At 32.9% G+C, this 27843-nt stretch overlaps 1 protein-coding gene across 4 annotated transcripts in view; it reads right to left on the reverse strand.

The window, feature by feature from the left end:
• The window catches only part of bdg (bedraggled), a 99891-nt gene that overhangs the window by 9105 nt on the left and 62943 nt on the right, over positions 1–27843 (reverse strand). For 2 of the 4 annotated variants that reach the window (XM_065511000.1, XM_065511001.1), the window contains exons 2-5: positions 25968–26741; positions 22214–23391; positions 21989–22156; positions 21639–21918 (exon numbers count right to left, since the gene is read on the reverse strand). In XM_065511000.1, the coding sequence (XP_065367072.1) occupies positions 21639–21918; positions 21989–22156; positions 22214–23391; positions 25968–26730 (2389 nt within the window). In that variant the 5' untranslated portion in view covers positions 26731–26741. The remainder of the gene's footprint in view (positions 1–21638; positions 21919–21988; positions 22157–22213; positions 23392–25967; positions 26742–27843) is intronic. The other 2 variants (XM_065511004.1, XM_065511002.1) reach the window with 2 other exon arrangements.

Consider the following 27843-nt stretch of genomic DNA (forward strand, 5'->3'; position numbering starts at 1 on the left):
AGATTGGACGTTATAAAGCTAGATTAGTCATTAAAGGTTATTCTCAACGTTATGGAATCGACTACGAGGGAACTTTTTCACCTGTGGTTAGATATTCTTCAATCAGATTACTTTTAAGTCTGGACGTAGTAACAGCATTCAAATGGACGTAGTAACAGCATTTTTACAAAGTGAATTAGATGAGGAAATTTATATAAATATTCCAGAAGGTTTAAATGAAAACAAGGATTTGGTATGTAAACTTAAAAAGTCATTATATGGTCTCAAACAAGCAAGTAGAGTATGGAACAAAAAGTTAGACCAAACTTTAAAAAATATATGACTATTCCAATCCAATACTGAACCTTGTATATAAAGTAAAGTAAATAATAATGAAATAACATACGTCGCAATTTATGTTGATGATATTTTAATCTTTACAAATAATCCTGAAAGTAAGTCTAATATAAAGAAAAGCCTTACAAATATTTTTAAAATTAAAGATATCGGAGAAGCAAATTATATTTTGGGGATGAAAATTACAAGAGATCGATTGAACAGAAAATTATGGCTTGACCAAGAACAATATATATCTAAGGTTTTAAAAAAATTTAATATGGATGATTGTAACCCTATCTCAACTCCCATAGACATAAGTAAAACGGTTACCAAAGAGATGAGCCCACAAACTGAAGAAGAAGTTGAAGAAATGAAAAAGATACCATATCAAGAAGCAATTGGAAGTATTATGTATGCAGCTCAAGTAAGTCGTCCAGATATTTCTTTTGCAGTGGGGGCTTTAGCCAGATTTAATAATAACCCTGGTAAGGCACACTTTCAAGCTGTAAAGCGTATCATGAGGTATCTTAATGGAACTATGAAATACAAACTACAATTTTCTAAGGATGAAAATGAATTCATTGAAGGATTCTCAGATGCAGATTGGGCTGGAGATGTAGATGAAAGGTGGCTGTATTTCATGGAACTCTAAGAAACAGCAAACAACAGCGTTATCAACAACAGAAGCGGAATAAATGGATTTGGCAGCAGCTGGTCAAGAGGCGTTGTTTTTACAATCTTTGTTTAATGAACTTGGAAGACCATCATCAATTGTAATAAAATGTGATAACAAAAGTGCTATAAATTTGTCTCACAACAACACTTATCATGCTCGTTCAAAGCATATTGATATAAGACATCACTTTTTAAGAGAACTAGTTAATAATAAAAAGATCATTATTAACTATCTCAATACCGAGAATATGGCAGCAGACATCTTAACAAAATCCCTATCAAGTGTGAAGCATTTTCATTGCTGTGACCTGATGAATCTTGGCGTTCATTCTAGTGGGGGTGTTGAAGAATGAGAATGAACTTTGTTAATATTATAACTTGTTTTATATATTGTAAATTGAATCAATATAGTTTGTTTTAATTGTAATTTATTTATTTATTTAAAGTATAATACAAAATTAATTTATAAAATACAATAATTGAATAGTGTGGGCTACTAGGCCATTACACTATGTATGTGTATGTAAATATTAAATTTCATTTAGAACATTGGCATTTGTCAGGATATTTTTTATTTTTGTAGCTGTATTCCTATTTTGGCAGTTTAGTAAATCCTGTAGTGATTCAGTGGTTGAGGTTAATGGACATTCTTTTAGAATATGTTTTATTGTCAGAATTTCAGAGCAGTGTTCACACGATTTAGGTTGAGTTTGTTCGTAATAATGTTGTGTACTGAATCTTGTTGTTCCAACTCTAGTTCTAGCAATTATAATGCAGTCTTTTCGGCTGAAGTGTTTACAGTAGGAAGGTCGTGCTATGGTCTCGTTATGCGATCTTAGAAAGCTAGTTGATGTGCTCCATTGATTTTCCTGCTGTGGTGGTACTTCGGTAATTAATGGGTATTTTACTGCATTTTTCGCAGCTAAATCTGCGTATTCATTAGCCTTAATTCCTAGATGTCCAGGAATCCAAAGAATGATAATTTCGGCAACTAGTATACAGTTATTTACAACATATTTTCTATTTTCACCTTCGTATTTTAGGGATTTGGTTGCGCTTAAACTGTCGGTACAAATCAAAGTCTTTTCTTTCTTTAGTGATGCATAGGATACTGCGAACCGAAGAGCTGCTAATTCCGCTGGGAAAATACCGGCATTGTTTGGTAGTAATGATTGTTTAATGATTTTATGGTTTTCATCATTTTGTTCAATAACAGCATACGAAGTGTTTCCATTTGAGTAAGATCCATCGGTAAATATTGTTAATTAGGCATTATATTTTTCTTTTTCGCTTAAGTAAAGTTGTTGAAATATACTTTGATCTATGTCGGTTTTTCTAATAGAATTTAAGGATGTGTTGATTGTAAGCATGGAGTTCGATGAAATTCTTGTTGTTGGCACAGTTGATAGTTTTGGTAGTGGTATTTTCATCTCCTTGGCACTTTTAATGATGTTTTGAAGTCCATAAGAATAGGATGTGTCATCTTTGTCCATTAGCTCCCATATTGTATTATGTAAGCCATGGTTAACATTTGTCATAGATTGGTTTCATAAAATGGTTTCAAAGTTATTTATTTTTGCTTCTATTCTTAGTGCATCGTTAGGAGTGGCTTGAAGGATCCCAGTGGCTGTGCGGAAACATTTGTTTATACTGGCATTTACTTTCTTTATGTTAGTTTTTGTTGTCCAACCATATATGAGGGACTTTATGTTTAGTGCAAATTATTTTTAATAGATTATTTATTATTTTTAGTATGTCGATGCGAGTCTTAATATGTTGGTTCCAAAGAATTTTTTTTGTGAAAGAGATTCCTAGGATTCTCATTTCAGACTTACCTGGAATTCTAAATCCTCTTAATGTAATAGTCGTAAGGTTGCACTTGTATTTTCTGCAGATGTGGATAGCTTCACATTTGTTTATGGGGATTACAGCTCCTGTTTGATTTGTCCATTGATTTATAACAGCGTCACAATTATTAAGCGATGAGCTTGTTTCCTCGTGCGATCCTGAGGCTATTATGAATATGTTGTCTGCGTAAATTGATATGTGATCTATGCCTCTAACAGTTCTCAGTTTATCAAAAAGTGAGTTTATATAAGCAGTATACAATACCACAGACAATGGCGAGCCTTGAGGGATCCCATTGTCCAATCCACAAGACTTTGAAACAAAACCATCTACTCTTACAGATATTTTTCTGTTTGAGAGAAATGATTTTACCAGCTTTAGCAGATTTTTGGTTACTCCCCATTTGTGTAGTTCCTCTATTACAGCAAAGTTAATGACTTTGTCAAAAGCTGTGCTTGTGCGATGTATTTTTGGCAGTGTTTCCATAACCTTTGTGAAATAATTTTGTCAAACACTTTTGATATAGCAGGCAGTAGCGATATAGGTCTATATCCGTCTGTGCTGTTTGGGTTTTTGCCTGGTTTTGGGCTCAAGATAGCGTGTTTCCATGCGTTTGGCTACAATATTGGGAAAAATTTGCATAGTCTTAACTTAAGTGTAGATGAAGAGTTTTTTATCATTGAATAACAGATTTTGTCTAGACCAGGTGTAGATCCGCTGCACTTTTTAAGTGCATTTTGAAGGTCAAGTATTGAAACAGGGTTGTTTAGCTCTGTAATTTCATTTGGAGTGTTTTCAAGAAAGTCGATGTTGAGCTGTCTTTTTTTCTCTATTATCAATGGATTGAAGGAGTTATCTGACCCTATTAAACACCAGGTCTTTGCGAAGACATCTCCTATTTGTTGAGGATGGGATAGAATTTCATTGTCATGGTAAATAGACGGAAAATCAATTGATCTTGAATATGTTATTTTTCTTACATTATGCCACAGCATTTTTGAGTCGGAAAAAGGATTTAAGGAATTTAGGAAGTTTTCCCAGGTTTTGCGTTTGGCTTCTTTACACGTTCTTCGTACTAATGCACAATTTCTTCTGTAGTTTATGGCATCTAAAAGGTTTTTCCTTCTTTAAAGAGTTTCCAGCTAGCATTTTTTGCTTGTATGTGAGATGCTATATGTGAGTTGAACCAAATGGGATTGTTCTGGCTGTTATGTTTTGGACCTTGGCTTACCGGCATTGATTTATTTGCAGATGTTCTAATTATTTTACTTATTGTGGCCGCTTCTTTATTTATATTGTCAGAAATTGGATTGTTATTTGAAAGCTCATAAGTGTTTCTCAAAAAAACTATCCAGTCAGCTAGATTTTCAATAAATCTTTTGACGTATTTTTTGTGACAGGAGTTACCGTTTGCGTTTTGGATGAAAATTGGAAAATGGTCGCTTATTTCGTGACTAAAGCATTGCCAGCTTAAGGAGATGGCTAAATTCACTGTGGCCATGGAAACATCTATTGCTGTGAGAGATTGTATCGTACTTAAGAGTGTTGGAGATCCATCATTTATGAAAGTTAGGATTCTTTCATTGGCAAAAAACTCCCATAGATTTCCTGCTTGTGAAGTGTACTGTGAGCCCCATATTGTATTTTGTGTGTTTAGGTCCCCACATATCAAGTTTTGGCCGGAATTAAATTTTGGTATGGTGTTTATTATATCTTGGTTCACTGTAACATTTCTTTCTTTATATATATTTGTAATGTGTAGATTTTCTGTTCTTCGAAGGATTAGAGTTTGATGTAGAAGGTCTCCTGTTGATGTTAAGTGATGAGTAACATTAATAGAACTTTTTACTAATATTGCTATTCCGGATTTGCAGATTGAGTATTCTTTGTTGTGGTGGAAGATTTTATAATTTGGAAAATGTAAAAATTGTTTGTTTTTTTGTATAATATGAGTTTCTTGTAGGATAATTATGTTTGGATTGTGTTTTTTTATTAATAATTCTAATGCAAATTTATTGTTTAAGAACCCTTGTATGTTCCATTGTATTATGGATAAGTCAAGACCAATGTTCATGAAATTTAGTAAATATTGAAGAATTGTGAGTTGTTATTTGTGATTATGTTTTTTCTTTCTTTTTCTTTTCGGTTAATGTTTTTTCTATTTGGGTTTTAATGTCGCAATAAATTGCACGAGAATATGGAGATAGATCATCTCCTGGAGACCGTGTATCAATTTGTTGAGTTGTTCTTTTCGGAGTCATATGATTTAATTCAGTTTCAGTTTCCATTTCTGTTGTGGTGTTTTCTAGTGGATGATGTATATTTTTTGAGGGTTTTGTTGTTCATTTTGTGTTTCTGAGAGGCTTGTTGTTGGTGTGATAGTTAAAGTTTGTTTTTGAGTATTTTGTTTTACTGTTTCTTTATTTAAAGTAGTGGTTTTATTGCTTTCCTTGTTCTTTGATTGTTCGTTTTGTGGTGTTTCTTTTTCTTTCGTTACATTATTTATTCCTTTGGTAATATTTGCAAATGTGGATTTGGGGTTATTTTTTGTAAAAATTGTATGTGCTTCTGAATTGGTATTATAGTTCTCTGATAGTGCATCTTCGGTCAATTTTTATTTTCAAAACAGCTTTATGTTTTAGGAATGATGGACAATTATATTCATATGAAGCATGTGTATCTACATTACAATTTACACAAAATTGCTTTTTACATATTTCTTGGTGTATAGTTTCTCCGCATTCTCTGCATAGTTCCACATTTTTGCAACGATTTTTTGTGTGGCCGAGTTTTTGCACCTCATGGGGTTTGGGATGTATTCGTTGATTTTGACTCTTTCCCAGCCAAGTTTGAGGTATTCCGGACGTCTTATTAAATCAAAGGTTATTATTGCTGCTCCTGTTGGAACTGTATCAGTTTCTTTTTTCATAATTTTTCTTATTTCAACTACTTTTTGATCTTTTAGACCTTCCAAAAGTTCTGATTCTGTGAAGTGGATGATTTTCTTTGAAAAAATTTTTAGGGTTTTATGATAAGTAATAGACACCGATATTGTGTCGATGTAGTTGGCTTTTCTGAATTTCTCAGCGGTCTTTAGGTTATGAGTTTTGAGTAAAAGGTCTCCTGATTTAAGCTCAACAACGTCGGTGTAGTCCTTTGAAATGAAGTTTAATCCCTTTTATATCTGAAAAACATTGTATGCCGAAATTGGTTTAGATGTTAGTTCTTTATTAATATTGGTTGATATAACAAGGTATCGTGGAATATGATCATCACATTGTCTTATTTCTGGGTGAGCTATAAAGTCATCAACACGGTACTCATTTGATCCTAGTTCCCTGAACTTATTATGGTTCAGAGGGTGTGAACCATTCATATTTGGTGGTTCAGTCCTCAGAAAGAGGTTAAATTTTTTCTTTAAAAAATTTTTGTTTTCGAATATTATTCAAGCAACAATGAATAAGAAAAAAAAGAATTAAACACGTTTCTGTGTGTTTAAAGTAAAATGAGAAAACCGTTATACTATACGCGCTTATTAAGAGAGAGAAAAAAGGATCGACTTAACACGGCAATTGCCTAAGCAAGACTGTGTTTTAATTGTAATATTTATTTAGAAAATTAGAAAATAAATTTTAAATTTTTGACTGTCTTTCTAAATATACACATCTGCTCAAAATAATAGATACACCAAAATTTATTTTTTAAAAACGAAAAAAAATAATGGTATATTGTAAAATTATAAAAAAAATTCAGTCGATTTTTATTTATAGTTAAAAGGAGAGTAAAAAACAAAAACAAAATATTTCATAATTAATAATAAATATTATAAAGTAAATTAAATTTCTTAAATTTCGAAAAATTTGGTGCTCATAATAATAGATACATTTTTAAAAATTCTTATTAAACAAAAGCTAATAAATTTTATCTTAAAAAAATTAGTTTATTATTAAAGTAAAGCTAGTATCCAGTATATCCACCTTTGTTTTGTAAAACTTTCTCCACTCTTCTGGGCATACTGGATATCAAGTTCTGACACTTCTCCAATGGAATCTCGTACCATATTTTTTGCGTTTTCTCCCATAAATCGTCTTTATTTTTGAAAACTTCCTTCGAAAGCCTTATCTTTAATTCACTCCACAAGTTTTCTATTGGGTTTAAATCAGGGGATTGGCTGGGCCAGCTTAAAACAGGTACGTTATTCTCCAAGAACCAGTTTTTAACTAATCTTGAACTATGTTTTGGGTCGTTGTCCTGCTGGAATGTCCATATTAATGGCATATTTTCCGATGCATATGGAAGCATTACGTTTTCCAATATGTCTCTATACCCACTAGCATTCATGGTATCTTCTATTCGGAATATCGGACCAACACCATTCCATGAAAAGCAACCCCAAACCATTATGTTTCCCCCGCCATGTTTTACCGTCTTTTTCGTAAATTTAACGTGGAATTCTTTTCCTTTTGGTCGGCGTACATTTCTTTGGCAGTCGTTTCCAAACAAATTTATTTTTGTTTCGTCGCTCCATAAAATATTTCTCCATTTTTTTTCGCCTTCACACCCGGACCATTGTAAGTGCTCTTTAGCAAATTCTAATCTTGTCTTGATATTTTTTGGCGCATTAGTGGCACTTTTCTGGCAATTCTTCCCGGCAATTTAGCTTGTAAAAGACGACGACGAACTGTTTGTGGACTGATTTCGTTACATAGCTCCGCAGAAATAGCTTTCGATGATATGAAAGGGTCTTTTTTAACCATAAGGACGATCCGCCTATCTGTTTCTGGACTGGTTTTCTTTGGTCTACCGCGAGTTTCTCTTTTTTGTTTTTTAGATAAAGCATTTTGGACAAAATGTAAAGATCTTCCTATGCTCTTTGCTATTTCCCGTAATGATTTTCCTTGATTTCTCATCGTTTGAACAATTTTTTTCTCATCTTCGGTACAATGATGATTTCGTCCCATTTTCTTCAAAAGAGTCCTATTTTTTATAAAATTGTTGCTAAAATTTAAATTATAATTACTGTTTCACGTAAATAGGAACAAAAAATTGCACAAAAAAAAAAATTGTATATAAACAAATTACAAATTACTGATGTGTATCTATTTTTATGAGCAAATAATTTTTTGTAATTCAAATAAATTCGTTTTTAAAAATCAACATGAAAGCAAATAGTTGCCAGATTTTTGACTGACATGACATTGCCAGATAGAAATTTTAATAATATGATGTATTCTTAACGCTTGCGAGGAAATTTTCAATGTTACCGCCATTTAAATTTTTTCCAATTAGGTGTATCTATTATTTTGAGCAGATGTGTACGTATCACATACTAACATGGAGGATTAAATTTCCATTTTATTTGTTCAAACGTGGATTAGATGGTTGAGATGTTTACGTTTTTGAGTTGGCTGCACAATATCTTCTCAGCAGCTTTGAAATTTGTCCCGTTTTCTGAATAAATTTCTCTAGGCGTACCACGTTTGAACAAATAAATGTTGCCAAACCGCGATACAATCGCTTCCAATTTGAAAAATATTCAATATTGAGTTCTATATTGTGAACTCTTTCGATCACTAATGCACAGCGTTTCGATCACTAATGCACAGCGTTTGATTTCAAATCATCACAATAAGAACATGCATTTTCATTATTTTGCAAAAAATCGGGTCATCAAACCATATCTGTTCATTTGGTGGGGTTGTTACTTTTGTGCCGAAATCGGCTGGGTTTTGTTTAGTGGGGACCCATCTCCACTGATTTACGTTTGTGTTCCCATACGGTGCATCACGAACTGCTGAAAGTTTTTGGGATCCATTTGAAGCCACTTCAACAACAGTTTTAGCATCGCTCCACCAAAATTGTGAATCAGCTCTTATTTGATGTACAGAGGTGGACAGGTAATTAAGACAAAAATAATTTGCTAAATTCCATGTAATTGTCAATTATATCCACAAATATGTATGCATGAGGACTGTTTTAACACACAAGTGTGTTTTATTCGACTGTATCAATTCATACATATTCACCACGAACTCATAAAATTTTTCTACAACTTGACCAACAAATTTTTTTTTAAAATAAACATATTTTCTCACATTTATATCATTATATATTTATTATTATAAAATATTCGAACCAAATTTCGTATTTTTAGTTCCATTAGTTTCGGTCATATCATGTTATTAACAGCGGATGTTCGCTGAGGTGGGTCAACGTATTTCCACATATATTTGTCCATATATATTTTACCGATTTTTCCAAACATTTTTGAGAAACTAGAAACATTAATAATAAATTGCGTACCCTTAGAGGTCCTTCTATTTTGGCTCTAACGCACTTAAAATTCAGTTGATTAAAAAGTATTTGTCTTAAATTGGTGGCCACCACTGTACTTGTGATATTGTTTTTGCTAGTCTTGTACCAAGTATTGCAGCCTGCAGCTCTAGTTTTGGAATTGAAATTGGCTTCAAAGGTGCCACCTTGCTTTTGGCAGCAATTAGCGTAACGTTTATGTTGTTGTTTTTCTTAATGCGCATTAAGGTGGAGCGATAATGTATGCAATTTTTTTTTTGTCAATGGAATAGCGATATAAAGTTGCCTTTTAATGAGTAAGTTAAACGTACGAAATATTACTGACCTATTTTGATGTTTTGAGGTGCCCCAACACAATTGAAAATCCAAAAATTGCCTACTTTTCATATTGTTACGTTTTAACCTTTTCAAAACGTTTGGTTTATTTCCTTTAAATAAACCGGATACTTTTGATTGCTAATAAAAGCCGTTTAGTAGTTTAAAAATTATTCAAAATGTACAACAACAGAATTAAATAGCCACTCAATGTTTTTTTATACACGTTTATAAATTCTCAGAAATACAGACACAATTTATAATGTACACGAATTTACTTGAAAAACACAACACACTTTAAGGCACTTAGTTGATGTTTATTCGAAAAGCGTCTCTGATAAACTCACTAACGACTGCAACCTCTGCCACTATTTATAACACTGCCATCTGCACTCTAGATTGCTCTTTAACCGTCTAGAGGTTTCTAATACATACGCCATCTGTGGTGTACTTTCTACAATGTTCTTCAACTGAACATTCGAAATCGAATACAGCGTTGCCAACTTACGATCAAATCAACTGAAAGCTTTTATTTAATAATGCCCACAGATATGTTACAGTTTTACAGCACTGTTATTTGAAAGCATTGTGCTACTTTTAAATCAGCCGTTAAAATCGTTATATTTGAATTCAAGAACAATTTCGTAACACTGCCCCCCGCTTAAGCCTGTTCGTCCCGAATAGGCATAGATTCACTTCTCCCATAGGCAGCTAGACGTTTCAGATGTTCAACTTTAATTCCCGATATCGGTCTTCCACATTTCCGTATTCTATAAACCATGTCGTCCAATTTCTTATTTTGGATGACAAACCCTTATTACGTTGTGAGCTATATCTGGTTTTCATTTGGTGATTTATCATTTTAATTCGGCTCCAAACGAGTTCATGCATTTATTTTTCTGCTGAAGCACCTTCATCCATCTTGGAACCCGGCCTGATGATCTTTTCTCTGCGGGACAGACCTAGCACTCCAACAGGAACCATTCTGTCGTTGCACTGTTCAACGAGGGCCTCCATTGTTACATGGCCATTTCTCACATCCGCTGGTTCCAACACCAAGAAACTATTGTCTATACAATCCTCCACTTCCTCACGGGACCATACCAAATCCTCTGCCTCAGTGCTAGCTCTTTTTAAAGGTGGCTCCTGTAATGCTTGATGATTCGCCAGCTGGTTATTTCTTGATGGTGAAACATATCTGGTTCGCTTTCTTGGTGCTGTACAGTTTCGCTGAATATGACCAGATTTACCACAGTTAGCCTCTTCTGCAATTCTGCCTCGTTACCTGCTGTTGGTAGCTCCAACTTACTCAATTCTTTCTTGAGTTGTTCAACTTTTAGTTCCTCAAGGTTAGGATAGGTTCCATGGGTAGCCACTCTTCAAGCAGCTCACTTGGGTCCATTCAAAACTGATCCCGTTGTGATACCCAGGGGGTAAACATCTTGGATTAATTATACGTCCATTGTTTCCAGGCTAAACCAACCAGATTCTCTGATGAAAGAGTAGATTCGTCTAAGACTTATCCTTGATAGCTCATCTAAGCATGATAGGAATGGTATTCCGAAGATGCGTTCCCTCAGGTTTATCAGAGCCGGGCATTGGCAGAATAGGTGTGACACAGTCTCATCCTCTTCTTCATTATGGCAGCTCCTACAGTAGTCATTATACCGTAGGCCCAATCTCCTAGCATGTGTCCCAATTATACAGTGTCCTGTAATGAAGGAGACAATTAGCCTTATTTGCTCACGACGAAATTCCATAAGTAGATTCGTCCTGCTGGCATCATATACGGGCCAAGTAGACCTCATTATAACACAGGAAGACTCATTGGTCCACCTGCTTTGTGCAGATTCATATAGTGTCCGCTGAACAGCCATCTTGCATATAGCAAGGGAGATACCAGAAAAGGGGTCGATCTCATCATCATCCATCATCGCACCCATTTTGGCCAGTTCGTCAGCTATACAATTACCCTGATTACCATCGTGGCCAGGGACCCATATAAGCGTTATCCTAGAATATCTCGCTATCTCATTAAGGGATACCCGGCATTCCTCGGTTAACCTAGATGTCGTAAAGACACCCGCTATTCCGTTAACGGCAGCCTTGCTATCGGTAAATATACATATATCACCAGATATTTGATAAAACCTCAGCCAGTTGGATGCACGTTTAATGGCCGTAATTTCCGCCTGAAGAGCCGTAAAAAAGTTAGGTAGCCTGAAATAGGATTTAATCCCATAGTTCTCAATAAAGAAACCACCACCGACCCTATTGCCCCGCTTTGAGCCATCAGTAAATACCCTTATGACATCATCAGGGGGTAAGAGTCCGCGCTGCCATGAATCCCTATTCGGGATCTTAATATGGAAATGCATATCGAAAAATGGTTTTGCGATGCAGTAATCGACATTACTATGTAAGATATGTACTACAGTATCTTAGAGTGCCCATAGTCTTTTCCAGACCACGAACATCCAGCATTCAGTCTCACAGCAGAGTTGAGAGCCATTTGTATCACCATTAAATCAACTGGTAACCAGTTTAGGATAGTAAAAAGTGCCTTAGAGGGGGTAGTCCTTATAGCGCCTGTAATCAGTATCGCAATAGTCCTGAGAACTCTTTCCACAGCCTTACGGTGAGTAGCAAGCGTGCCACCACACCAACGCTCCATAGAACAAGATGGGTTTAACGACTGCTTTGAAGATCCAACCCTTCGGCATAATACCCCAGTTTGTACCAATTGCCTTCTTACAGGAGTAGATGGCTACATAAGCCTTGTTAATCCTGTTTTGAATATTCAAATTCCAGGACAGTCTTTTATCTAGAATGATGCCAAGATACTTCGCATTATCTCTAATCTCAAGACTGATTCCATTCAGTCTAGGTGGTCTGAAGTCATCGATCTTATACCAATTCCGTTTTTTGTGGGTTCACACTATTAGTAATAATATTCAAAATGTAATGTACGCATTATTGCATCACTGTCTCTACATGAATTATGTTACAACTATGTACATGTAAACCGCCTTATTAAATATTGTATGTATACTAAAATTTCTCTTACTTACAAATAAAACCAAAGAATATTAACAAGAAGTGAAACGCTGTCAAAAAAAACCTAAGTCGGTTGTCAAAAAAAACCTAACTATATGAATGTATTAGTAATATATTGTTTATATGTATTGGTGAAAAAAACACTTTCACCACACTCCTCAAACACACATAGTTGTAAAAAAGCGACCTTAAAAATTATAACAAAATTTTATTACAATTAAATATAAAAATTCGAACAATTCTCAAATTATTTATTTTATATTTGACCTGGAAAGGTTTTATAAATAGATTTTTCATCTTTTTATTCAATAATGTCTGCAAAAATTAAACTTATTTGAATTTTGTATTAATTTTTAATACGAAATTTTACAAATGTGTTTTTTTCAGTTTTAATTTCAACACCCAAAAATTGAATGTCAAAAAAAAATAAAAAAATATATTTTTCGTTTGTGCAAAATAAGCATGTTTCGGTTAATTTAATGGTTTAAATGTGTAGAAAAAAATTAAAAAATTGTATGTGTTTGTGAAAGTGTGTGTTAGAATTGCAATTTTCAATAAAAAGTTTTGAAGATAAATCTCTCTCTCAAGTGTGTTGAATTCACATACTACTTGTATGTGAGAAGAGAGAGAGGTTGTTGTTGTAGAAAAAGAGAGAGCCTTCCCTTCTTGTTATTCTTTGAATAAAACCTCATTTGAACAACAGGTTATGGGCTCAGTCCCGCCATTTTAAAAATCTTTGGTATTTAAAGTTTAATTCGCGAAATCAAAATGAATACAACAATTACACAATTTCCTAAATTGTCAAACAACAATTACCACGTATGGAAATTCAACATGGAGTTGCTGCTGCTGGAAAGGGAGTTGTGGTTCGTTGTTGATGGTGATGTTCCTCAAACAATTGACGCAAAATGGTTGGCGCAAGATGGAAAGGCCAGAGCTGCTATAGGTCTTGCTGTTGAGGAGTCGCAGAAGATTTTAATTAAACACCTGAAAACAGCTAAAGAATTTTGGGACACTCTGAAGAAGCACCACGAAAAAGCAAACATAACCAACAAAATAAGTCTTCTTAGACTGATGTCGTCAAAAAGGTTGGTTAGTGGCCAAAATATGGATAATCACATAAACGAATTCTTATCAATTGTCGACCGCTTGCGAGATTTAGGTGAAAATCTAGAGGAGCATAAAACTGTTGCATTTTTGCTGGGCACACTGCCCGATGACTACAACAATTTAATTTCTTCGTTAGAAATGCGTCCGGAAGCTGATCTCACAATAGATTTTGTTAAAGAAAAGCTGGTTCAGGAGTACAAAAGGAGGTTTGGAAGTGAACAGGAAAATGATTCTACATTTAAAGTTCAAAAGAAGGGAAAATTCGTGCCAAAATGTTACTCATGTGGTAAGCCGGGACATTTGAGAAGAGATTGCACAAATAAAAGAAAAAACAACAATCGTGCCAATGTCGTAAAAGACAATAGTGATGTCTGCTTTTGTGTAATGCAACAAAGATCAAATTCCGAATGGTACGTAGACTCTGCGGCGACAAACCATATGTGCTGCGAAGAAAAATATTTTACCAATTTGAATAAACTAGCAGATACTGTATATATGGCGAATGGTACTGAGGTTAAAGTATGTGGAGTGGGTGATTGCAAATTATTTTGCGAAAACAAACAAATTATTATACAAAACGTACTTTTCATTCCCGAATTAGATGGAAGTCTATTATCTGTTCGAAGATTGACTGATAAAGGTTTTGAGGTTAAGTTTGATGGCAATGGTTGCAAAATTTCTAAAGATGGAAAACTACACGCCACAGGTTACCTGAACAATAATTTGTTTGTATTAAATCATCAGGATAAGGCCTTGAATGTATCGGAATGTAAAAATGATTGTATTCACGTTTGGCATCGTAGACTTGGTCACAGAAATATACAAGCCATAAATATGTCTGTTTCTAAGGAATTAGTCCAAGGAATACAAATAAAGAAATGCAAGTGTTCATCTGATTGCGAAGTTTGTTTAAGAGGAAAGCTCACAAGAAATAAATTCCCGAAGTCTTCAGCATCGAAATCGAAGGAAATTTTAGATTTGGTGCACTGTGATTTATGTGGCCCAATGCAAAATACAACACCTAGTGGTAATAAGTATTTCATGACGCTCATTGACGATTACAGTCGTTATTGTACTGTTTTCTTTCTAGCATCAAAAGATATGGCTTATGAGAAAATAAAACAATTTATTGAGCAATCAGAAAATCAGCTTGGAAAACGACTCAAGATACTCAGAACGGATCGTGGTGGCGAGTTCGTCAATAAACAAATGCAGCGATACTTCAAAGATAAAGGCATCATTCACCAGCTGACTGCACCCTACACTCCTGAGCAGAATGGAGTAGCAAAACGGAAAAATAGAAGCTTAATGGAAATGGCGAGATGCATGCTGTATGAAGCGGATATGAATATCAAATTTTGGGCCGAGGCTGTTAACAACGCAAATTACATTCAAAATCGTATTATTTCTGCTGCAGTAGATGTAACACCGTTTGAGTTGTGGCATGGAAAAACTCCAAACTTAAAACATGTTCGAATTTTTGGCGCTGTGGCATATGCTCAAATTAACAAACAAATGTGTAGAAAATTAGACGAAGTATCTGTCAAATGTTTATTAGTGGGTTATGCAGAGGAATCTAAAGCTTTTCGTTTATTGAACACCGAGACAGATAAAATCATCGTAAGCCGAGATGTGAAGTTTTTGGAGCCCGAAAATAAAACTGGCACAACTGAATTTTCAAGCCACAATGTTGATACTGGTGAAATTGGTAATGGTGGTGTTGGTGATGAAGGTAATTGTAGTGTAGTTAATGTTTTGCTAACAAATGAATCTTTAATTGATGGCGTTAATAACGGTGATGAAGAAAATTCTTCCCCACCAAACGTATGTTCCAATATTGTATCGGCTGAATCATCAAATGGAACTAACGTTGATACGATAAGTACTGATGACTTTTGTGGTTTTGAATCTGTGGAAGAATTTTCCTCGTCATCTGATTCAGAATCATCACAACATGTTACTCCCAGAACGTCTTCGAGAAACAATAAGGGTGTACCTGCTAAAAAGTATGGGTACAAAATATGCGATGAAAATGATCCAGTAAGTTACGAAGATGCTTTGTCTGGATCAAACAACAAAAATTGGCTGAAAGCAATTGAAGAAGAAATAAAAGCACTTCAAGACAACAATGCGTGGGATTTGGTGGAGGTTCCCAAAAATTGTAAAATAATAGACTGCAAATGGGTATACAAAACTAAATACTTAGTCAACGGTGATAAGAGGTATAGAACTATGCTGGTAGCAAGGGGATTTTCACAAAAATATGGTGAAAACTATGATGAAATTTTTGCGCCAGTGGTAAAACCATCTACGTTTTGAAGTTTATTAGCAATTGCAAGCTACAAAAATATGAAAGTACGTCACATTGATATAAAAACGGCATTCCTTTATGGCGATATAGATGCGGTAATATTTATGAAACAACCAAAAGGATATATTATACCCGAAAAAGAAAATTTCGTCTGTAAATTGAATCATAGCTTGTACGGGCTAAAACAATCTGCTCGTTGCTGGAATCTCCGTATAAATAAAGTCTTAATTGATTCGGGATTCAGAAGGGGAACAATTGAACCTTGTTTGTACGTAAAAGGTAGTGGTGATTCAATGACTTACGTCCTTATCTACGTTGATGATGTTGTCATCGCATCGAAACATGATGTGGAAGCTAATAATATTATCGATATTTTAAAATCCCAATTTGAAATCACTGATTTAGGTGATTTAAGGCTCTATTTGGGCATTGAAATATCATTAGAGGATGGAATATTTTATCTGTCACAAGGAAAATACATTAACAAAATCTTGGATGACTATAATCTTCAAGATGCAAAGGTTTCATCTATACCTATGGATCCGGGTTACCTGAAATTAAATTCTGAAAATATTTTTAACAATAACAATTTATATCGCAAAGCTATTGGTTCGATGTTATACGTTTCAAACAATACACGTCCGGATATTGCCGTGGCTATATCAATTTTATCTCGAAAAGTAAGCAATCCAAATGATATAGATTGGGCCGAATTGAAACGTGTTATGAAATACCTTAAGGGTACTAAGGATTTGAAATTGTGTGTAGGTTCTAAAACAAATTTGAAATTAGAAGGATTTGCAGATGCGGACTGGGCAGGAGACCTGAATGACCGTAAATCTACTAGTGGATTTATTTTTAAGCTTGGTGATGCTGTAATAAGTTATGCCAGCAGAAAACAACAAAATGTAACTTTGTCATCTACTGAGGCGGAATTCGTATCTCTTGCCGAGGCGTCTCAAGAGTTTTTATGGCTTTTCCAGCTGATGAAAGAATTTGAAATTGATATTCGTAATCCAATAATTTTCGAGGATAACCAGAGTTGCTTGAAAATACTACAAGATGAAAAAATAACACCAAGAAGTAAGCACATAGATATAAAATATTATTTTGTTCGCGATTTATTAAAAACTGGAAAAGTATTATATGAGTATTGTCCAACTGATTCTATGTTAGCTGATATTCTAACCAAACCCTTAAGTAAGATACGAATGTATAAACTTAGAGAGTTAATTGGCTTATATAAATAATTATTGTATTACATTTTATAAGAGATTTTTTTAATTTGTATTAATGAATATATTTAGAGCAATATTTTTGATATTGAGAAGGGGTATTAGTAATAATATTCAAAATGTAATGTACGCATTATTGCATCACTGTCTCTACATGAATTATGTTACAACTATGTACATGTAAACCGCCTTATTAAATATTGTATGTATACTAAAATTTCTCTTACTTACAAATAAAACCTCATTTGAACAACACACACTAAGTCCACTTGAAATACTCCACTCACTCAGTGTACTTAATGATGATTCCATACAACTAGATATTGTATCCAGAAATTTACCAGATATAAAAACTGCAACATCGTCAGCATATGCGACTGTTTTGATCCTTCTGTTGTCCATCCTGATCAACAGGGAATTCATAGCCAAATTCCACAGAAGTGGTGATAATACACCCCCCTGCGGGGTTCCACGATTGGCCACTTTTAAAACACTTGCACCACCTAAAGTAGCACAAATGACTCTATAACCGAGTATCTTTTCGACTAGTAACCGAGTATCTTTTCGACTAGTTCCTCAAACTTCATGCTTATTATTTTGCAATCCCACTTCTGACACCAATTGTCACGTTTTAACCTTTTCAAAACGCTGGTTTATTTCCTTTAAATAAACCGGATACTTTTGATTGCAAATAAAAGCCGTTTAGTAGTTTAAAAATTATAACAACTCTTTATTTACTCAAAATATACAACAACCACAGAATTAAATAGCCACTCAATGTTTTTTATACACGTTTATAAATTCTCAGAAATACAGACACAATTTATAATGTACACGAATTTACTTGAAAAACACAACACACTTTATGGCACTAAGTTGATGTTTATTCGAAAAGCGTATCTGATAAACTCACTGACGACTGCAACCTCTGCCACTATTTATAACACTGCCATCTGCACTCTAGATTGCTCTTTAACCGTCTAGAGGTTTCTAATACATACGCCATCTGTGGTGTACTTTCTACAATGTTCTTCAACTGAACATTCGAAATCGAATACAGCTTTGCCAACTCACGATCAAATCAACTGAAAGCTTTTATTTAATAATGCCCACAGATATGTTACAGTTTTACAGCACTGTTATTTGAAAGCATTATGCTACTTTTAAATCAGCCGTTAAAATCGTTATATTTGAATTCAAGTACAATTTCGTAACAATATGGTCATTAAACAACCTTATACTTTATAAACTTTAGTTTTTATTGAATATAAATATTTTTATGTATTGTTAGGCCAATATAATTATATCCAATAATTAAAAAAAAACAAATTTTTACTTGAAAAACTAAATTCACATTTCATACGTTTTACAGCCCACATATGCCGAAGTGGGTATTTTTATACCCAATACACAAAATCGTACTTGTAGCTTAGGAAAGTGGGCCTAATCACTTGGTTATTTTTTTTACTGATAGAGGACATCCAAGGCTACTAGACATAAGGAGGGCATTGGGGACTTCCACTCCCCCCGTTTTCTAGAGATATTTATTTCTGTATTATTATAATGATATGGGGGCACCTTTATATATACGATCCACCAAATGAAATTTTTTGTGTATATTTAGGAGTTAAAAAGTCAACTTTTAACAGGTATTCCTAAGCGATTACGAAAAAAAAATCTAAATCGCTCCACCCTAATGCGCATGTAACTCAGTAGCGTATGCATTTTCTCCAGCATCTACAAAAGTGTGATGTTGGATTTCATCGGCTGTTGACAGTATTAAATAGTAGCATCGTGGAATTCTAACGGCTGTTATGAGTTCGATAGTTGACTTCCATCTATACCATTTTTTGTTTAATACATAGGTCAGCTGTTCGTCCCAACCTATACCAGCACGCCATATCTCTTGAATAAGTATTTTTAGGCCTATGGTATAGCAGGACACAAAACCAAGAGGGTCGAATATGGACATCAGGACCTGTAGGACTTCACGCTTTGTCGGTACTATTGAATTATTCAAGACATCACGTCGCAGTTTTGAAAATCTGCAAATATATCTAAACTCGTCAATATTGGGGTCCCAATACATACCTAATATTTTTGTAGTGGTGCCCCAATCCTTCATCGTCTGCCCATTTGTGTTGCTGTTGTGTAGTTGCTCCAAAACTTTTTCAGAGCTAGACGTCCAGTTGTGCATTTTGAAGCCAGCAGCGGCATGAATATTTTTAACCTGTGTTGCTAACTCAGTTGCTTGGGCTTCATCATCGACGCTTCAAGTGCTCGGGGGTGAATTTCTTTGAACTGCTCAGCATTTTTGTCGCGTATGAAATGTGCAATACAGCTTATGCAAAACTTAAAGCTTGCATGACGAAAATACTTGGCTTATTCATATCGTCTCCTTCGACGCGCCACAAAAAACGTTGGGCGTGCATGTCGCTTTCCTGTACGTTTATCCTGTGAAACATTTCAGAGATATCACCACATATGGCCGTCATGCCCACTCGGAATTTTAATAATATTTCCACAAGAGGATTTAACAGATCCGGACCAGTCATCATAAAGTTATTTAATGACATACCGTTGGACTTAGCAGCGGCGTCCCACACTAGTCATATTTTTTCGGGTTTATTAGGATTTTTGACGACGAATATCGGCAAGTACCAGGTTTTATCATGATGCATTTTCAGTTCGTTTTGTGTAAGTTTTTTGGCGTACCCTTTTGAGATAAGGTTTTCGATTTGTAATTTTATGGTTGATTTTAAATTTGCAACTTTATTAAATTTTCTTTCCAAGCACAATAGACGATAGTATAAATTTTATTTAAAATCCAATTTTTGTTTTACACAAAATTGTATAAATTTACAAATTTTCTCAAAAAAGTCACAAAAGAGAATATTATAATTTTTTAGTAATGAATAATTATAAATACATAAAAACGCAGCATTTTTGAAAAAAAAATTAAAAAAAAAAATTTTTAACCCGTTAAGTCCATTATTGTTTTTTTTTAAAAAAAAATACCTTAGTTCACAATATATGCTGTAACTTTGGAATCGGAAGCGATAAATTAATGAATAAAATTGGAAATTAAAGCATACTTAATGTGCTATTAAAAACATCAAATAATAAATCCAAAAAATGAATATATATTAGTATAAATTTAATTTAAATTTTTGTTTTACACAAAACTTTATAAAAATACAATTTTTTCAAAAAAGTCACAAAAGAGAATATTATAATTTTGGATTCTCTTTTTGGATTTGGATAGATTTATGATTATTCATTAATCATAAATCCATAAAAACACAGCACTTTGGAAAAAAAAAGTTAAAAAAAAAACGCGAAAAAGTAATCATAAATACATAAAAACACAGCTTTAAAAAATTGGAAAAAAATGTTAACCTGTTAAAAAAAAAATGATACCAAACTTTTGTTCTCGATCCGATTTACATATAGGTGGAATCTACAAGAGAGCTACAAAAAATTAGATATAACAGTTTCAGTTATAACAGCTTACAGTTTAAGAGATTTTCACTTTTTTTACGTACCTTATGCCCAGTTTTTAACTTCGTATTTAAATAAGTATTTAGTTAATTTTGACTTAAATTTAAGTGGTATTTAAATACAGTTTAAGTTTTTCAGTGCTATATAAATTTCTTATTTAAATAAGATAAAAGTATGATAGCACTACTAAATATCTAAAAATTATCGATATTTTTGTATAAAACAGTTGTTCAACCAAAACAATAATTGATAAATTTTGCTCAATAAAAAAAATGTTATTAAACAATAAAATTATTGGTAGGAAAATGCACAAAAGAAGCCCCAATTTCCCCGCATCGGAAGTGTAGTTTTTTGTTAGATGCAGTAATAAAATACAGCGCTACAATAGAATGAAATAAAAAACAGACAACAAAAGTCAGCTGTCAAAAACATATGGTAGTTTATGAAACTTAAATAGAATTTAAATGTCCTACCTTGGCCATTTATGTATCATTTAAAAAAGCACTGAGAAACTAATTTTTTATTTAAATAGAACAAAAATAAAATTCATATTTAAACACGAAGTCAAAAATTGGGCCTTAGTCTGGATTTTTGCTAATAGCGGATCTAAGTTTCTCCCGATTTTTTCAGATATATATTTACCATTTATTACCCATACCCTCAAAATGTTTACATTTTTAACGATCACAATAGAACAAAAACCATTGGCATTTATGCAATTTTTTTTAAAAGTATTTTTTTTCGAAAAAAGTACTTACATTAATTTTTAGTTATACATAAAATATATCTTCTAATAGAACTATGTAATACATATGGGTAATAAAATTTTCACAACTGATGAAAAGTACTGTGACAGAACTTCACAACTGTACTACATCATGAACAGTATTCATGTGTCAGTATTTTTCTATCGATATATGTATGTATATACCTTTTAACAAAATTTGTATATTTACCATATGAACCAGGAACATAAACATATCCGGATTCGTTTACAATTTGTATTGAACAGAGACCAACCAAAGCGGATAAGCTTAATCCAATTAAAGTAACCAAGACAACTAAAATAGCATCACTTCGAAGCGTTAATCCAGAAGATGTTTTATGTGTACGACTCGATATTGCTATAATGGATGCCCCTAAGAGACCCCATGTTAAAAAAGCTTCCTGTGCCGCTGCAGACCAAGTTTTTGAATTCACCAAAAATTCGTCGAACTCAGTAGAAGTAAACACTTTCTAAAATAGAGAGAATAGATTATAACGTTTTAAAATAGTTTTGCAAATTATGTATGTATATAAAACTTACTTGAAGTTTCGCAAAATCTACGACAATTAAAAGCTTTACTGCAATCACAGCTAGGAAAATAATTGGCAACATTCCGAGAAATAAAATAATGTTTCCAAATGACTTCAGTCCCTTACAAAGTACTAAAAATACGACTGCCCAAAGTATGACCAAGTAAAAAGCAACCTGCTTGAATTGTTGATAAAAATACAATTTAAGTCAAAATTAGAATTAGAATATACTTACGCGATCGCTTATGTCAAGATGCACTGCATTTACATCACTTATTTGGAATATTTGTAATCTTTGTAATACATTTACATTGAAGTAGTCTGGAACACTTTCCGTTAGATTTGTGTAAATATGCGAAGATTTCCGCGGAATTATAGGATGAATGAACTGCGTCCATGGATATGATGAGTGATATAAAAAAATATCTCGTATGTAGACTAAAAGCCATACAACTACAACCGATGAATAAATTGTAATGAAATATTGCACACATATTAAAGATATTCCAATACCAACACATATGGGGCTTATTTTCCACATAGAAATTGGACCTGCTTCAATTTTCGCTCCTAAGCTCATTTGTAGCCACAGAAATGGAATTCCAAAAATAATTGAAAGTATAAGGAACTGAATTAAAAAATTGCCACCATAATTTATGGTAAGAACTGCAAACCGACTTATGTTAAATAATCCAAGTGTGCATGAAATTAGAGCCAATGTTCGGCTGTAGTTATGGGGCCAGTAAGAGTTGAAACCCGATTTAATAGATTCATCTACATTTTCAAAATCTATTGGCAGTGCACTCTGCCGATTATTCTCATCATTCGCGATAATGCCCGGTTCAGCTATATTGTCCGATATTCCTAAAGATTCACCCGAATCAGTACTGGATTCGATTGAAACTGGACTCGTATTATGTGATGTTCGTATCGTACTACCATCCGATATATGGTACATGATCGCATTATGAGCCTCTGGTATATTTGAACCAGTCGAAGCGGGGGCGCTCATTGGTCTCAGGTTATCATAGTTAATATGTTCACAATTTAGATTTGTATTATTTAAAGTTGTTGATAACGTTGCGACTCGTTCTGCTCGTCGGCCAAACTGTCGCGGTCTGTCATTTTTAACATTTTCCAAAAATGTCTCTTGCTGATCGATCAAGTTTTGGAATATTTGATCGTTGGATAAAACTTGTAGGCCATTGAATATCAGTTTATTCGCGCATTCGTTTTGGCATTTAAATCTTAATGTATTAATATTTTCGGAATATTCAGATTTGTTAATATTTGTTGAACAGTGTGGCATTTCTTGGCTAATATCACAATTATTCTCAATATCGGTTTCAATTTTATTACCACATTTTAATGTTTGTTTATTCCATGTTGCATAAACTGAAGCGGCTTCATCTTCTGGTAATAAAAATACAAGTACAAGATTAAAAAACAGTTTTTAACGATAATGAAATAATTTTCAAAAAGTTACAAAAAAAATCAGCTGAATGTGTAATGATGCTTAGTGGTGTCTAAACCACCATTTTTCTCTAAGAGTAAATCCAAAATATTTTTTTGTAAAATACCTTTGCTAACCAGTGCTTTCAGATGTTGCGATAAATGTTTTTGGCGAGATATAATTGGATTTTTTTAAATTTCTTTAAAGTCTTTCCATATTTTTGAAAATATTTTAAAAATAAATTTTTGCTCTATTCGCCCAATGCGCAGTGGTATAGAAAAAAAGAGATAGAAATAAATCTGTAACTTCTATACCCTACGTCCGATTTGAATAAAATTTCACATGCGCAAAGAAGTGTTTTCGAGTTTAAGTTTTGAAGTTGGACCACGTGAGCCACCAGAAGTGTGTACAGTGGTCCCCAAAATAGGACACCTCGGGCATGTTCAATTTTTAAAACGATTCTATTTCTTCGTTTTCGTCCCGATTTCAAACCGATTTCATATATAGAATCGCATTTGAAAATTCAATTTTCAAAATTTTTCCCACCCTACTGAAGTTTTTTGATAACAGGGTGTTCAAATATGTTTTAATTTAACATATGCCAGCAAATGATAACACAGTAGAACATTTTTTAGTTCATTGCTTTGGGACTCAATTCTGACAAAAGTAGCCCCAAAAATAAGAACTTCTGCATCATTAGTTTTGTCAAGTTGGCTGCCGTAATAATTTAATGACCATACGCATTTTTTTGCTCAAGGTGGATTTTTATCCAGTGCCTTAAAAATCGCAAAAATGCCCATTTTTAAAACATTTTTAATTCTATGTATAAATTTCAAAATAATCAAAAAAAAACTTCTCCTGTAAAATTTGTGTTTTGTCGCTTACGATAATTTGGCGCTAGGGCTCGGTATGTTAAAGGATTCAAGGGTGGCAGTATTTGATATTACACCCTATTTATAATTGTATTCAAATTTTTCCATTCTATATTATAAATTTATTCAATGGTTAAATATATAGAATATTTTAATATAATAATTATTTAAGCGTGAGGTCTTTTTTATAAAAATATTTAATTTTTATTTCAATATTTCGCTACATCAATGTGTAGCATCTTCAGGAAAAAAATTTGTTTTTGTTATTTCAAAATATTTGTCATATGAAAAAGTATGTACATATATGAAAGTTTTTAAACATACAAACAAAAAATATTAAAATTAGTTTTTAAATGAATATAATATAACATAATATAACATTATTTGTAACATTTCTAACATATAACGACGTTTATAGTTATTTTCTGTGTTTAATACTGATACATTTTCAAAGTTTGGATAGTGATTAAATTTTGCACAATGAGAAGATAATGCAGTTTTTTGTGAATTATTGTCTCTGTATTTTTGGTCAGATTTATGTCCAGCTATTCTTTTTAGTTTATTTTTCGTTGTACCTACATAAACTTTATTACAATTTTCTGTATCATTTCCATCACAAGGTATTTTGTATATTATATTCGATTCCCATTTTAGCATTTTATCTTTTGTTTTGTACTATATTCGACATATCCCATTTTAGCATTTTATCTTTTGTCCTACTGAATAATTTATTTAATGTATTATACGTTTTATATGCCATTCTATATTTGTTCGTATCGAATATTTTTGATTTTTCTAATCTTTCTGAAATTTCTGGTACATAAGTTAAGGTCAAATAAAACAAGTAAGAAAGTATGGTCGGTCAAGCCCGACCATATAATACCCTACACTAAGTAAAAGAGCAAAAAAAAATTTTCTTTTAAAATTTCAATAATTTATATTTTTGAGTGATTTTCGGTTATATGGGGGCTATGACCAATTATGGACCGATCACCATGAAATTAGGTCGTGTGATTTATGTCTACATATATTAAAGTTAACTATATTGAATTTTGTGTGTTTACCAACATTTTTAAGCGATTTATGCACGTTAAAGTGATTTTCGGAAGCGGGTCTATATGGGAGCTATGACTAATTATGGACCGATCGTAACAAAATTTGGTGACATGAATTTTGTGTATATAAAACTTATTTGGAGCGGAATTTGTGGAGATATATTTATAAATTAAACATTTATGACCGATAAAGTCCAATTTCGGGAGGACATTTGTATGGGGGCTAGGTGAAATAGTGGACCGATTTCAGCCAGTTTAGGCTTGGTCCTTGGGCCGAAAAAATAATATGTACCAAATTTGATCGAAATATCTTCAAAATTGCGACCTGACTCTGCGCACAAGGTTTACAATCGACTCAGAAAGTGATTCTAAGTCGATCGGTATACTTTAAGGTGGGTGTTAGACTAATATTTTTGGGCGTTACAAACATCTGCACAAACGCATAATACCCTATCTACTATGGTGGTGTAGGGTATAATTAAATAACTATATAGAATATTTGTATCCGATATTTGCATGTTCTTTAGTGTGGTTTGAATTGCAATTAAAATAAATTTTTTAACTTATACTAAATGAAAACAGGGTAAACTTCTAACAAAATTCACTTACCGAACTTTTTTTCATTTAAAGTACAGCTAATAGTATTCCTCAATTTTGAGTTACGTTCAAATTGTGTATTTGTTTTGGAAACGTTTTTCATTCGTATAGATGATGAAACGCCTTTGGGCATGACAATAATTGATCTGTTGGTCATATCAGCATCATATCCAGCATCTTGAAAGCAACCATCGTCCATTTTTTCAAGGTAGTCATCTAAGTCCAATAAGCATTCTTCTATATTTGCTTGTTCACACTCGGATGTGGAACTATTAAGAGTAAAAGGGATATCCTGAACGTCTAGTACCGTATCCATTTCTTCGTGGTCTTTTACAGCATCACTGTAGTTTAAAAAACTGTTTTCGCAAAGTGGACTCTCTAAAGAACTTTTTCGCTTTTTATCGAAATTGATATTTCTATTAGCATTTTTATAAAGGATATTTTTAAAATTTGATGGAGTACTCTGAATTTCAATTAAATCATTGTCACTTAATTCATCATCTATACACTCACAAACATTATGTATTGCTTCATTCGAAAAATGTTTAGATAGACCAGATGATTCATCACCTGATGTATAGAAAGAAAATTTATCCAAACTTATAGATGATCCAAAATTATAATTTAAAGAATTTCTTTTGTACTCTGACATTTTAAGGCCAAAATCATTGTCACGACATATATTCGATGGAGATTCGAATGAGTGATGTATGTTGCTTGAGCATTTCTCTCTATCTTCATCCTGAGATATTTTTTTCAATTCGTGACAACTCATTTTTAGTTAATCTGCAATAAAACGAGAAATTGTATATATTGTATCAAATATTCATTATTTCCTAACTTAAAGTAAAGTAGTAAGATCCGGAATTAGCCAACTTCGTTTTGACGCTATGAGACGAGAAAATGGATTTTTTGTTTTGACAATTTTGATCTGCAGTATTCACTATACAATATATTTAAACGACCCCACAATCGCAAAATAATTTTTCTTGTTCTCATTAACGATTAGTAGACAAATTTATTTTTATATTTCTTCAAATCTCTAAAGCATAAAGAACATTAAAACACAATGAATTTAAGTTTTTTCGCTTTGAGTCAATGACAAAATTGCAAAATTTGTTAGTTTTAATTTCCTAAAGTTGAAAAATACCAAAAAATAATTTTGCAATTTTTTATTTTTTAGAGTCTAAATCCAAAAGTTCAAATTTTAGAGTGTATTAACGAACTGTTAAGCAGATATGGAGGACCAATATTTTTACATACGTTATTACTGGTGGCATGTCACATGTCCATGGACATTATGACACCGCATTAAGTGACATTATGTCCATGGACATTATGTCCATTTCGGTAGTGTCATAAAGTCCATGGATGCTATGTCACTTTGCTTATGGATAGTATGACACTTTTGAAATTTTTTTATTGAACTTTCTTTTTTTTTGTCAAATTTATTCCTAAATTCATATTTATATTTTACATTATCCATTTATACTTCTTTAACAATTTTACTTTTTAAACTTTAAATTTATGACGTCTGAACTCCACAAAATTCAGATAATAACTAAAAATCGTAGCTATCGTCTTATTACTACTTTAAATTTACAACATAAATAGTTAATTTATAACATAGCCGCCGCTATTACTCAATTACCATTCGGTAAAAAGGTATAAGGTGCTAAATTTTGAAGCCAACATTTTCGTGATTTAAATTTTTAGATTTTTGACCAGTGTATGTAGTATATTATTCAAATTATTCGATTTTTCTCTTGTTCGAATAAATCGAATAAGATATTTTAAATTGGTCGAATAATTCGATCGCACTTTAAAATTAAATTTTTTTAAAAAAGTAAAGAATGAAGTTTTGATGTAGGTCTTTGATAATTGATAA

This window comes from Calliphora vicina, chromosome 5 (genome assembly GCF_958450345.1).
Source record: "Calliphora vicina chromosome 5, idCalVici1.1, whole genome shotgun sequence".
Classification (NCBI taxonomy): Eukaryota; Metazoa; Arthropoda; class Insecta; order Diptera; family Calliphoridae; genus Calliphora; species Calliphora vicina.